This window comes from Pongo pygmaeus, chromosome 9 (genome assembly GCF_028885625.2).
Source record: "Pongo pygmaeus isolate AG05252 chromosome 9, NHGRI_mPonPyg2-v2.0_pri, whole genome shotgun sequence".
In the NCBI taxonomy this organism is placed as follows: Eukaryota; Metazoa; Chordata; class Mammalia; order Primates; family Hominidae; genus Pongo; species Pongo pygmaeus.
This window is the reverse complement of record NC_072382.2, coordinates 63,295,302-63,310,043: the sequence shown is the minus strand read 5'-3', so window position 1 is coordinate 63,310,043 and position 14,742 is coordinate 63,295,302. Positions and strand designations below refer to the sequence as shown.

The 14,742-nt window shown below is 44.2% G+C and overlaps 1 protein-coding gene across 5 annotated transcripts in view; it reads left to right on the top strand.

Moving 5' to 3' along the window:
- The window catches only part of TEAD1 (TEA domain transcription factor 1), a 269,214-nt gene that overhangs the window by 189,939 nt on the left and 64,533 nt on the right, over positions 1–14,742 (top strand). For 4 of the 5 annotated variants that reach the window (XM_054438557.2, XM_063671151.1, XM_054438556.2 and 1 more), the window contains one exon: positions 14,262–14,396. In XM_054438557.2, the coding sequence (XP_054294532.1) occupies positions 14,262–14,396 (135 nt within the window). Of the gene's footprint in view, positions 1–12,371; positions 13,453–14,261; positions 14,397–14,742 lie in introns of those variants that run through there. The other variant, XM_063671152.1, reaches the window with a different exon arrangement.

Below are 14,742 nucleotides of genomic sequence, written 5' to 3'. Positions count from 1 at the left end.
AGAAATGCAAAGAGATTATAGTTTGCAAGGAGGAGCCTTCATTTATAATAAAAATTGATTTTGGCCCATATTGATGGCTTTCCCATGTACCTTTTTTGGTTCTGTTCTGATATTTTTCTATACAGTAATTAAATTTGTGGTTTTGTTCTGAACTGAAAAACAGTGTAGTCTCACAACACTTGAGTGGTGAACACTGGGACTCTTCCCAAAGTCCTTCGACTTTTTTTTATGCAAACAAGGCTGGCTGTGGAATAGGACAAGTGATTAGGAAGGAGCATTTGGTGTGCCCTCTGCAGTGGGCAGCATGCTGGCTCGCTCGCACGTGTGGCTGATGGTGGCTGGCTTTTAGCTGCACTGGCTGAGCAGTTGGAAGACTAAGATAACTTTATAGATCCTGCTTTTTAACCAAAGGTGCAATGCTCTCTATATGGATGTAACTACCCCAGTTTTTGCTCAAATTCTGACTCTGTTTCTAGTTTCTCTGAGCTAATGAATTAATGATGTACAAAGAAGTTTACACATAACAATGTTGTTTCCATCTGTGATGATATGAATTGCTCTATTTCTGCACTGTCTATGTGGTTCCTGTGGACTCCCCAGGGCACACAGCCCTAGAATGAAAGCCCTATAAGTGATGAATAAAGCTCTTCTGTTCAGAAGGGATTCCCATGTGATATAGGAAGCACTCTTTTTCTCACTTGGTGAATTTTAGAGTTTTCTTCCATAGAAACAATTTTTCTGTTGCTTTATACATGTACATATGTAAAAATACACAGCAGTATTTATGTTTGTTTCTAAAAAAATTAACAATAATAAAAAGAAACATTCCACTGACTTTCAGCCCTGGGCCACTCTCTTTTGGGGGCAGGCACAAGGAAGAGACAGAAACAGAAGCAGTAGGATAGCAACTGGCTCAGCATTTAAGCTCCAAGAACCACCTCCGTCTTCTTGTAGTTTCTTCCGTTCTTTCCTACCATATTGTTCTTGGAAAAATGGAGTCCTTTGTTTTTCCATCTGCTAATACCAACTGAGTGTTCCAGGCGTGGTGCTCACTGTGATGGGCAGTTAACAGCCAATATCCTGTTCAGAGAGCTGGCCATGTAAATGGGAATGTAAACTAGAGGAGCACTTTGGGTAATAGCGGGAGCAGCCAAAATGAAATGTGGGGTGCATCCCGGGGATGAGCTTCGTGGAGAGTATACTGTTAAGTTTGGGAATTGAAAGAGGAAAGGCAGCCTAATGCGTGCTCCCTCATTTAAGCTCACTATGAGGTGACTTACAGTATTCTGCTTTTGGGGCATGATATTGAGGGAACTGGGGCTGAGAGAGAATAATTGACTAGTCACAAAGCCTTCCTAGTAAGTGGTGAAGCCAGGATTTGAACTCAGATCTTTTTGCACCCAAAACGAACTGTTGTTTTAGATAAAATTTTATCTAGTGAAGGTGGGAGAATGTTTTCAAGCAGAGGGCTTCACGCCAGCACACTGTACCTAAACTGTCACCCCTCACAGTCTTTGGGGCTGGGCATTCAGCCTTTGCTACCAGCCCTTCACTTGGCATCCACATTTTAACTTTGAGCCCTTGGTCAAAATGTAGACTTAATTTGGATTGGTGCTGTGAGGGTCATCAGTAACTGGGGGGGATGACATGGTCCTGGAGACAGAGCTGCTTGGCACCACTCTGAGGGCATTAGGACAGTCGCAGAGAGTGAGGTTGTCTGTCACCTGCTTGCAGGAGTTGGTGCTGCTTTCAGTTCCTCCATGAGCATTTTATCTCAAAGGCGGTATACTTAACCTTCCTAACCAGCCATTACCAGGATATGGGCTCAACTCTGTTGATGTCCCAGCTCCATCCATACCCCCTTGTTCAGCTCTGGAGTCTAATAGCACATTTGTGAGGAGGCAGGGACAAGCATCTTTACCGAGGTCATCATGGGGTCAGGCTGATAGCCATGGTCTTCTTGGCCTCCCCCACTAGCTAGTGAGATAAACTCGCTACAGATAATTGAGGTCATCCCGAAAGACAACAAGGGTAGCTTCTGGGTGGGTGGGGAGCAGGGGGGAGTGGCAGGAAGTATTCAAGCTTAAAAGAGACACTGTGCTTTGCCTGGGAAGATGTAGAAAGGCCTCCTGGAGCAGGTGGCTGGTGGCTGACCATCCCAGTAACTATCCTTGCAGGCACTGCCCTAGCCAGGCTGGTTACCACTTTCCACAAACTCAGACATCGAAGGGGTAGACAAAGGTCTATGGTCCTCATGTGAAGACTGAAGCCAGGCTTGCATTTGTCTATCCCTCTGTGGAGCTGGAAAAGTGGCTTACCCGCAGTGGAGGCCACTGCCAGGTGTGTCTTCCTTGTGAGCCTTCTTGCTTATAAGCTTCTCTTTACTTTCCAGGGAAGGGTGTGGCAGAGTTCTTTGGGCTGGTGTTTTCCAGCCTCTTTAAAGTAGCAAAACTCATGTTTCGAATTGAAGCTTACTCCCTCAAATCCTTAGTAATGGCCTCTTAGGCTATTCCATTGAATCGGGTTTGAAAAACCCCCTGTTTTAGGCAGAAGGAAAAGGAGGTGTCTACCTCTTATGCTGTCCCTTCCAGCCTTTACAGAGAGCCCCTGTGTCCCATTTAAAGCCCATGTTTTTAAATTCTGCAGTTTCGAAGTTCTGCCATGTTCCTCGGAAGAAAACAGACTCCAGGAGAGAGTGGTCATTTTGATGTCACATTGATAGATGAGTCATCCTAGCTACAAAAGTTACTCTCCTGAAAATCCGTTAGAATAAATTCTAAAGGTCAGCTTTATGCTTCTACTAATTGGCAGTTGTTCTCAGTGTGCTTGTTTGTGGACTAGATCACCCCCAAATTGTGTAGACTTAAATTTTAGTAAAGAAAAAAATTGTTCTAGTGAAAGTCTAAGATTTCTACATAGATTTGAACTTGAAAAGCATAGGAATGATTACTGAATTCAGTCCAGTGGTTTTCATTGAGAACCTAAGTGTGTTCTAGGTCCTTTTGTAGATGTTGGGCGCATAGAATTGAATCCAGAGTTTGTGTTCTTGAGGAACGTTGAACTTTTCTGTTATTTTTCCAGTAGGTGTCCACAGCTAGGGGGCTCTGCAGTAGAAATTAAACAGGATAGTGCAGAGGCTGCCCAAGTGAAAAGAATGATTCATTCTGGGAGTGAGGGAATTAAAGCTTCATGGAGAAGTGTCATTAGAACTAAACATAGTTGAAGGCAGAGAATTTCCATAAAGTTGGGACTAGCTGGGGGACCATGAAGAGCATCATGTAACTGGGGGCATGCGGTGGGAGGTGAGACTGGAGGAGCCTAAGGGAAGGGTCCTCGATTATCCCACTGAGGAGCAAGGATTCATCTGTGGGTCTAGGGGCGTACACGGGGGTCATTCATATTTATCCTCTGGAAAGACCTCGCCAGCCAGGTTTTGCAGGATAGCTAATAAGAGGGAGGCCAAGCTGGAGTCAGGGAGGCTAATTCCTGGGCTGCTTTAAGAGTGGGGAAGAGAGTCACAGGCCGGGACCAGGGGCCAACCCACACCCCCTGGGGCTGCTCCGTGGCGCTTAGCACTCATCCTTGGCAGGCTCCCCGCTTCCGTGTTCTCTGCCTGCTCTGTAGTCTTTCCTACTCATTGTGTTTAAAGAATAAATTATAAGTTTATAAGTTCTGTCCTTATGAAGTCTGAAAAGTGTTGTGTGCCAGAACTTTTCAGAAAGATTTTCAATAGCAGCGTTTAAAAATTAACTCATTAAAATTGGGTTCTCTTAAAGTAATGGTAATTAACTGGGAGTGTGCATCAAAATTATGAAGTTTTTGTTGCAAAATTTAAACTACAGAAAATATATTAAACACTCATGTTTATACTATCTGGAATTGATCATTTTCATTATATAAGTTTTTTTTTAAATTAAAAATCAAGTGGCAAACATTATTCTGTACTTTTTTCTCTACCTACCCTCCTTCTTCAACCAAAATTAATCTTCCTTTCTTTCCTACCACCCACAATGTATTTTCTTGCCACTTACTTCCCTTAGAAAATCAAATCCAGTGAAAACTCTCTCTTCTCATTTTGCTCCTAGATTTTTGCTCATTGTCTTTTTTTTTTGGAGACAGAGTCTTGCTCTGTCGCCCGGGCTGGAGTGCAGTGGTACCATCTTGGCTCATTGCAACCTCCGCCTCCTGGGTTCAAGCGATTCTCCTGCCTCAGCTTCCCAAATAGCTGGGATTACAGGTGCCCGTCACAACACTCAGCTAGTTTTTGTATTTTTAGTAGAGACGGGGTTTCACCATGTTGTCCAGGCTGGTCTCGAACTCCTGACCTCAAGTGATCCGCCTGCCTCAGCCTCCCAAAGTGCTGGGATTACAGACATGAGCCACTGCGCCCAGCCGATTTTTGCCCAATTATCTACCATGAATTTGTGCAGTAGCCATTGGCACCAACATGAGACTTTTCCTCTGGAATTTTTAGCAGCTTAGGTTAAGATAGACTCGGCCAACAATTTGATGACCTTGGATACAGACCATGACTGCAGAGGAGAGATACGAGGTTCAGGAAATATAGGGGATGGTTGAACTAGAAAGGGAATAATGCAAGGAGACAGTGAACCAGGAGCAGAGAAGCTGGGAGAGTAGAGACAAAGCACCAGTAGATTGAAGCTGAGATTCAAGAGCTCGGTAAGATGGAAAAAAGAAAAAAAAAAAGGCATTTGTGGCCAGAGCACAGTGATTTTGGAAATTAAATTTATACATTCAGAGTTGTGGGGATTTTCTCCCCACCCCCCCAGGGGGGTTGGGGCATTTTCAAAATATCTAGGACAAGGCTGGGCACGGTGGCTCACGCCTGTAATCCTAGCACTTTGGGAGGCCGAGATGGGCAGATTGCCTGAGCTCAGGAGTTAGAGACCAGCCTGGGCAACACGGTGAAACCCCGTCTCTACTAAAATACAAAAAATTAGCCAGGTATGGCAGTGTGCACCTGTAGTTATAGCTACTTGGGAGGCTGGGGCAGGAGGATTGCTTGAACTTGGGAGGTGAAGGTTGCAGTGAGCCGAGATTGTACTGCTGTACCCCAGCCTGGGCGACAGAGCGAGACTCTGTCTCCAAAAAAAAGAAAAAATGTCTAGGACAGAAGCTAGAGTACAAACTGCAGGCCTAGAAGAGAGCTTAGCTTTGAAGGAGTTGTTTCTTAGTGATGGGAGTGCTATGTGTTTGTCTCCTACTCAGACAAAACCCTTTTGACCCACTGCTCTCAAGGGGATAGGTTTTATAGATGACCCACAGCCTGTAGCTGAGCCTGAGTCTACTTCTAAAGTAGAAGATGAATCCATGCAGTTGCAGTGTGAAAGAGGCAGAGGCCTGTGGAATATCCATTTAAGAATCCCGAGGATGCTGAGTTAGAGGTCTCCCTTGGACCTTGTGTCACCAGCTGCAACGACAGCAATGTCACGAACACCAGCTTTACCTGTTTTCCATCTTGCCCTTTCCCTTAGTTTAGCCCCTACTGGCATCTCCAGTGGAGTAGTGAGAAGCAGCAGCATGTCTGAGGATTAGCTCACAGCCTTAGAAATTATTCTCTACTTCGAATTGTTTCACTCACCATTAATTCACGGAAAAGTCATTAACTGTTTTTTTAAGCTCCAGGGATTTATTATCCTAGCATGTAGAAAGAATGCAGAAGCATTCTCCATGTGTTAAGCAGTCTTTTTCCTACTCAGAGTTTCTTTGTAGAGTTCCATGCCGGAGTCTCTTTCCCTGTATGTTCAGTTGCCCTAAGAAGTTGTTCAGACCCTGCTCAGAGTCCTTCTTTCCCCATTAGCAGCAAAAAGGCAGTCCTTTCTCGCTGTTTTCAGAAGCTTATGATAGCCACAGCCAAGATCTGGGAAGCACCACCACACTGTGGGCCATCTCCATCTTCGCATGAAGATGGGCTAAGCCACCTCTGGTTCACTTCTCGAGTGTGTTTAGTTGAGTGTATGACTGGGGACAAAACTAAGAGGAAAGGAAGTCTTCGTCATGCTCTCCCCTCAGCAGGAATACATCTTAGGCAGTAGATGTATTCATGTCAGGCTCTGGATATGTATTGAAGAAAAACCTGTACTTGCTGACATTGCATCATCCCAGTAGAGCAGAAAAAGACCTGAGCCCCTCTGATTATGTCCAGTCGCTGGTGACTAACTTATGAGCTACATGTGCTCCCCCAGGGCCGTTTTCTTGTTCTCGACCTGGTGGCCTTTGTGATTTGATTTTTGAACAGGCCATTCTTTCCAATCTGCTATTCCTTCCAATAAGCAGAGAGCTTAAAGTTCAAATTGTTGATTTAATTCTTTTGAGTTCAAGAACTTCACTGGGGCATTGCTAAAGTCCACGCTGCTGAATCATGTTTGTATCATCACTGATTCCATCCAGGAATGGGCCTGTCCACAGGGAAGGTAGATGTACTTCACTTCACTCTGTGGTGCCCCGTGAAGCCCCCTGAGCCACTCTGCTCCTTCAGGACTTGGCTGTTAGCAATGCAGGAGGCAAGGAAAGCCTGAGCAACAACCTCCTTTGTCTGTGTCCGCACCAAGACACTTGGCCTTGTCATGGGATTTGGGAAATGATATAATCTTTCCTGGCATTTCCCAATCTTCAGAGGGAGTTCTTTTGCATTTATGACATATACCCTTTCTCCTCAAAGATATTTTTATTACCTTGTTTTTAACTGAACGAAAACTAAGATTGGAGACAATTTCTCAGGCTTCAGTTAGAACCACTTACCAACAGTGTGGTGATGGAGAAATTAATGATGGGAGCCAGAGCACTGAATATGTAGATAAAGATAATTCTGTGTAAACTGAGCCAGGTCTGGATTTTCTTTTTACGGGCAACAGAAACAGCCTCATCATTCTACGTTTTTATCTCCTCATAGAGAAATCCCATTGTTAATTGGCCTCCAACTTAGATAATGCCCTGAAATGACATCGATCCAAAAGGTTATCTAGTGAGGACAAGGGCTCCTGAGCATTTCAGGTCCCAAGCAGAATCCAGCTTGGAAAGCCAGTCCATCACCTGGGCCCCGTAGACTGCAAGCTCACCCAGGGCCAAGGCTGCAAGCACCATACTAAGTACTTGAAGCAGTCCTGAATAGAAGTGTTTTAATCTTTGATTTATAAATTAGGACACAGAGGCTTGGAATGGCTAACTGGCTTGCTTAGAGTCACAAGTCTGAAGTTAATCCAGGGATATCTGGTGCCACAAGCCAAGCTCTTTGCAGGATGTCCTGCTGCCTTCCCAAAGAGTACTGGTCCAGGATGAGGTTCATTTTCCTGACTTGGAATACTTTGCATTGTCTCCCTCCACTGAGCCCTCTTCATTGTGTCTTTATGTTTGAAAGAAACAGAAGATAAACAGTGGGAGCAAGGACTCACTCTGGAGCTTAACTTGAGCCTGGAGCCAGTTTAGGTTCCTCTGGCCCCTTGCTGTCACCTCCTAGAGAAAAGGGAGCTAAGGTCAGAAGGGTGCCTTCTCCCAGACACCTGGATCTGGCAGGAAGCTGTCCTAAATCCCAGGCTTCCTGAGAGAGAGTCATGAGGCACACCTATGAGTTTGCTCATCTGTAGTCCTCATCTACAATCCTTTATGATGTGAAGCCCCACATCAGAGTTAAAGGAAACGCTGTTGACAATTATAAAATACCAAATATAGCTGAGTATATTTAAAAATGAACAATGGTAAAAGCCTTGAAAATTTTTCCTTGGATGTGAATGGAGTCTTTGGCATTTGGAAATACAATAAAATGAATTAATTGCTACTTATTAGGCAGCGAGTCAGGAGAAGCATGAATGTGCCTTCTGTCCTCTGCATTAGCTGTTACCTGACTGAAATAGCCTCCTTTTGTATTTACTCCTGCCTTTTCTAATGATAAGCAAATTAGAGATCATAGCTAGAAAAAAAATCAAGTGCCCTCCATCCTTTTTCCAAAACCATAATATAGTTCTGTGATGTTTAGCTGCTCAAGGGGTATGGCTAATAATTGCAGAGGTCATGTGAAGCCCCATAGTGCAAGATTAGAAACAACATCTGCAAAATTACTTCTTAGGAAAGTATTTTGTGTTTTGTCTTTTTCTGAAAAAGTGATTTTGCAAGCAAATTGCTGCCTTTCCTCCCTTGCACTATGTTATATTGCTGGTTAAAGCATATTTGAAGAAAAACCATTTAATAACTATCAAGAGTTTCTGAATCCATGGTCGTTTTTTTGACTTTACTGTTTTTTTCTGATGTATTTGATGGACTTCTATATAAATAAATTACATTGGAATCCTATCTTTAAATTCTGAAATCATGGCCCATGAATAAACTGTTTGGAATATATTGATTATGCTGTTCATTAAAATTCCATATATGGCAGCTATCATATATTGTATATGCAAGCATGTAACCTTTTTATATTATCTTTAAAATTTGTTCATGGTAATGCCTATAGAATATGAGATAATTGATTTTGCAGAATAATCAAAAGCTGGGAAGCAGAAGGAAGAGAAGGGAACAAGACTCCTCTAATATCCAGACTGATCCGTGAGATGTCCTTGAGTTTTAAGAGTACACCACTCCAGCCATGTGCATTTGTGATATTGCTATCCTCGTGTCATGTATATTACATGTAGATATTTTCCAAACATTGTGTCCATTTCAACCATAGGAGGCAATCAGCAGAACAGAGAGCTATAGCAGCAGTAGCCTTGCTCTCCTTCATAAAATATGAAAGCCTGTTTTTACTTAGAACAATAACAATTTGTAAGGCTTTAGGCTGAGGAGTTTATGCATGACACAGCCTGCTGGACCGTGTAGCAGAGGCAGTGAGACCATTGAGTGTGGTGTGCTGGAAATTGGATAATGACAAAAGTAGGGTAGATGATGAGACAAGCATCCCGAGTCTCAGGTCAGTTGGACCATTTGTTCTTAGAACCCATCCTCTTTCCCATCAAAAGTCCATAGACCCATGGTTCCTGCTCCATGAGTGTTTCCTGCATTGCAGGTCATGGGCTTGGGTTGGGCTTCAGTTGGAAAAGGGAGATTTCCTTTTTCTTTCCCCACTCCCCAAAACATTTGGCTTTTTATGTCCTCATACTTTGTAATCTTAGGGATAGAGGGATGGAAAATCAGCGATAAGAAGTCAGTGTGAACTTGTCCAAACATTTTTCTAGGATGCAATTTTCTTATTCTTGCTCATATGAGCACGCGTGCACACATACACCCTCAGAATATTTCCTGTAACCTAAGACTTTATACAGCATAATTCCGTATCAACCTAACAGTTTTTCAGGATCAAACAATGTGCTCACCTTTGTAAATCTCATCCACATCTCAGAAATGTTGGTGTGAAGACATCTTAAAATTAGTGTGGTGTACAAATGTAGCATGTGTTTGAATTTACCTAGCTTCGCTTGTTTGGATAGATGAGCCGCCTCCCCTTTAGAGTGGCGATGAGTAGTGAGGATAGAGTCGAATGCTTTAAAGTCTGGGATATTAAGTCAGAGTGACACAGAAGAGCAGTTCACTCAGGTCTGACACTTTGAGTTATTTTTTCAAAGCCAGGCAGGTATCTCTGGGCTGCAAATGACAATTTAGAGATCCTTCCATTGAAATCTCTTAGCTTGGCATCCTTTCGAATTCCCATTTCAGGATAAGTGGGTCTGTAGTCAGACCCTTGGTTCTGATTTCAGGATATCCCTGGTGGTGCTTGTTATTTCCAGGGTCACATTAGGTTTTAAACAAAAACATTTTAATCCTTTTAATTTTCAATATATATTGTAGATAAAGGGGAGATGTTATAAAAATTAAATGAGTAGTCAGAGTAGCTCGATCACAAAAGGTAGGAAATCACTGGTATAGACATTTTAGTCCATTTGCAGAAAATTGCCTATTCTTAAATAGGTAGGTCAAGTGCAGAAAGAACCTCTACTTGAGATAAAATTTCCTTTCTACACTTAGCTTTCTATTAGGACAGCAGACAAGAGCTGCCCAAATTTTAACATCCTGCTGTCTTCTCACTAGTAGTTTCCTTGACTATATGCATTAAAAAGTATTTGTTTATAATGGAATTTACCTTCATAGCTACAAATACCTTTAAACCCAGAAGGACATTAGGCAGTAATGTGCAACTTCTAATTTTGTAAATAAAGAAACTTCGAAGTCATTAAATGACTTGATCCACATAATGCAGCTCATTAATGTCAGGCAGGGACAGGTTTGGAGCCAGGTCTCTGGACACCCCAGTGGTGGGTACACCTTTTATAGTCCTGGAGCAAGTTGGTGTCATAAAAGCAATTGATTTGCTCTCCTGCTCTTGAACTCCTATTTTCATTTAGGTACCTGGTAGAATGCTGGGTAATGAGAGTCAAACCTTACTTTGTTTAACAGAAGAAAAAGATCATGTTCTGAAGTTGTGTGACATAAACAGCAAAGATAGGTGCTTTTCTCCTTTTCCACACTGACTGATTTCCGTTTCAAAAAAGAATATCAAACTTGTATGAAGATTTCAAATGATTTTTAATAAGCCTAGCAAATTTCAAGCAACTCAATAAAGCGGGATGTGGAGATGCAGGGAACTCATTTCCATTTGGACCTGGACTTAGAATTCATGAGTCGCCCCACCCAAGTGTGCACAAACAGATTCTGTATTTGGGCAAGCAGAACTGCCTCTGTCTGCAGAATTTCAAAAACGTGGAACTCTTCGGGTCTGTGAGAGGCTCCACGATGTTCTTCTGGAATGGAGGCAAGCCCTCAAGTTCTTTTGTAGCTGTTGCTCAGATGTGTCAGTCAGGCAGGCAAGACGTCTGTGCTGCCATTTTCCAATCCCCCTAGCCTGGGCCCCAGAGAAGTTGTAAGGCTTGTTCTGTGCTGAGGAAGGCACCTGTGGTCATACCCTGAGCCATTACCTCAGTTTCAGAAATCCGCCTTGAGAGCATTTATAACCCCCTTGGTAGAGGTTGAGTGGCTTGGGGGCTAGAGTCCAAAGTGACTGGTCAAAGAGAAACCAATGGATTTGTATTGATGTCAGGGTGGTGTTGATGGGGAATGGAGTTGGTGTGACTAGGGCCATGGTTTCTGTTCACGGGCTACCCTCTGAGGGGACGGACAAGCGAGGAGCAGGTAAAGCCACAGAATAGCCAACAGTAGATTGCCTGGGCACTGAGGTCTGCATGTGTGGGCCCAGTTTGTCAGTTTATCATAAAATCCCATCCACTTCAAGATTTGCCCTTTTTCTGGCATCCTCAGTATCTGAAATGTTTCAAATCTTAAAAAAAAAAAAAAAAAAAAAAGGTTAGTTGAGGAAGCTAGCTTTAGGTTAGAACATTTGACAGATTAGCAAATGGAGCCCCAAGTTGAAGAATTGCCATGTGATGAGAAGGAGATAACAGCAGCAAAAGGATCATTCTGAGTCACTCTGGCCGTTCTGTTGAGGCCCAGGAATTCTGCCAGCTTCCAGGGCCCTTGGAGTGTCACTCGGCCACGGGAGGTGTCATTACAGATGTTCATAATGACCTTGAGCATCCATGAAAAGCTGTTATTTGGGGCTCCTTAGTTTTTTCAGTCACAGCCAGAGTAATATATAAGACATAAAAATGAATGTGGCTGGGCATGGTGGCTCACGCCTGTAATCCCAGCACTTTGGGAGGCCAAGGCGGGTGGATCATCTGAGGTCGGGAGTTCGAGACCAGCCTGGCCAACATGGTGAAACCCCATCTCTACTAAAAAGACAAATAGAAAAATTAGCCGGGCCTGGTGGCATATGCCTGTAATCCCAGCTACTCAGGAGGCTGAGGCAGGAGAATCGCTTGAACCTGGGAAGCGGAGGTTGCAGTGAGCTGTGATCGTGCCACTGCACTCGAGCCCGGGCAACAAGAGTGAAACTCCATCTCAAAAAAAAAAAGAAGAAATTAATGGAAGTGTTAGGCTCCGTTTTCTTTTCTCCCCTCCCCTCCCTTTCCTTTTTTCCTCCCTTCCTCCTTCCCCTTTTCTCCCTCCCACCCTCCCTTTCTTCCTTCCTTTTCTCCCTCCCACCCTCCCTTTCTTCCTTCCTTTTCTCCCTCCCACCCTCCCTTTCTTCCTTCCTTTTCTCCCTCCCACCCTCCCTTTCTTCCTTCCTTTTCTCCCTCCCACCTTCCCTTTCTTCCTTCCTTTTCTCCCTCCCACCCTCCCTTTCTTCCTTCCTTCCTTCCTTTTCTCCCTCCCACCCTCCCTTTCTTCCTTCCTTTTCTCCCTCCCACCCTCCCTTTCTTCCTTCCTTTTCTCCCTCCCACCCTCCCTTTCTTCCTTCCTTCCTTTTCTCCCTCCCACCCTCCCTTTCTTCCTTCCTTTTCTCCTTCATTGTTTCTTTTTTTTCTGATGGAGTCTTGCTCTATTGCCCAGGCTTAAGTGCAGTGGCTTGATGAACACAGCTCATTGCAGCCTTGACCTCCCAGGTTCAAACAATCCTCCCACCTCAGGCTCTTGAGTAGCTGGAACCACAGAAGTGCACCACCACACCCGGCTAATTTTTTTTTTTTTTTTTTTTTTGGTGGAGACTGGGTGTCTCTATGTAGCCCAGGCTGGTCTTGAACTCCTGGGCCCAAGTAATCCTCCCACTTCAGCCTCACAAAGTGCTGGGATTATAGGTGTGAGCAGCCACACCTGGTCCTTCCCCTTTCCCTTTTTCTTTATTGCCTCTTTTTCAAAGGTTAATGTAAGCTTTTTGGAAATTCACATGGTCTTCCTGACAGTTACAGGGCAAAGTAGTATCTACACCCTGGGAACACCTAGCAGATCTTTCTTAGAAGCCCCTAGCAGTTGTTTATGAGCTTTGATTTTTTAAAAAACTCTTTTGCTTTTGCCTTGCTTTTGATGCCTTGATGTGTTTTTTTCATCACCTTTGGTTATATTAGTAAGCATTGAAGCACCCTCTTTGCTGGTACTTGGTGTCTTAGCCTGAAGCTCCCTTTGACGTTCCCTGGAGGTGGAAAGCACTCTTTTTATTTTGATGTCGCCATTTTGTTTTTACTTTGATGGCATTTGGGCCTGGAATATAGACACTCTGTTGGCACCGGGAGCCTTTATATGCCTACAAGGCTCAAAGCCCTGCCTGTGCCCACCGGGCCTGTCTCATACCAGGAGGCTGACTATTTCTGTCTGTCCTGGGGAAGCCACAGAACCAGTGCAAAGGAGTTGGGGGGTAGTTTTTTATTATTGCTGTTGTTGGGTGCCCTTCTCAATCACTGCCTTTCTAGATAGCCATCTGGATCACCTTTTCTTCCTAAAATGTGAGAAGGCCCACACCCCTATGCATTTTATTGTTCCCAAGTATTATATGTTTGTGTACATATATACATATATATATATTTTTTTTTTTTTTAACCGAAGAAAAAAAAATCCCTTTGTATACAATCCTTTTAACAAATTGTTTATTATTGTATCCAGGTAACAAGCATGGTAAGTATTTTCACCAAACTGAGTATTCTGTATTTTAGCTGTGCTTGGCAGACTTTTTTGGCTAGCTTTGTGTTATTAGCCTTGGCTTTCCTAGAAAAGACCCGTTTAGGAAAAGGAGAAACCACGTACCTGTAGCATCCCCTAGGCTCCTGGCTTTAGTACGAACCCATGTAGCCTTAGCCCCACGGCGGGGATACCTGAGAAAGCATGCGCCCCGCCAGCATGCTGCTTGGCCCTGTTACCCCCAACCCCCGCTGCTTCTGAGCCCCTCCAGCCAGGTGTCTGCAGGGCTTCCAGGCCTTGCATGACCCCAGCAGCTCCTGGGACCATGGCCCTGTGACAGTCAGGACACACAGATAGGGCTCCTCGAGCTCCGTGGATGGTCCTACCCGAGTCCACAGCTACATCTCTTCTCTCACCCCTCCTCCCATCCGTTTGCTTAAAAGCAGGGCCTTTATTTTTTTTTTCCTTCCTTAAATGTTTTAAGTAATTGGAGAAATCTTCTGAAGCTGAAAAGCTAAATAAATATGTTGTCCACTCTTCTGAGAGACTTCACATTCTGTTGGAAAATGGATTTAATCCCTAAAAAAAAGCCTTGCCCCATTGGGTCTTCCCAGTAAATGTTGAGAGGTACAGTAGGTTGAGTGTGGTTTAGCCTTCTGGCTGTGTTATTTATCCATGCATGTTTGCTTTTTTTGGCCTATTTTGTGGCTCTGTATTTTAGTCCATGTGCTCGTGGCTGTGCCTGTGTAACCTGCCTGGTAGCCATGCGTTATGTATTAAGTTGATGTGTCACTGTCACCTTCAAGGATCAGACTGCAAAGGATAAGGCCCTGCAGCACATGGCGGCCATGTCCTCAGCCCAGATCGTCTCGGCCACTGCCATTCATAACAAGCTGGGGCTGCCTGGGATTCCACGCCCGACCTTCCCGGGGGCGCCGGGGGTAAGTCATGAGCTCAGTCCAGTAATGACAGCTGCTGGGGTTGGGGTTGGCGTTGGCATGTGCCAGTGTTAAGCCTCCCACCTCCATTTCTTGTCACGTGGGTCAGGTATGTGAGAGGGCAAAGGCTACCTTGTCAACTGATAACTGAGTCTAAAGTGGTGAAAGTAAGGAGGGAAGGGAGGCAGAGAGTAGAGAGAAAGGGAGGGAGTGGAGAAGGAGGAGGAGAAGAAGAAAAGAAAAACGGAAAAGGAAGAGGGAGAAAATCAGAAGAGGAAGGAATTCTGAGTCCCTGAAGACATGGAATTAAATGTGCCCTTCTGGGTTGGACTCAGGCTTCTTCTCTCTT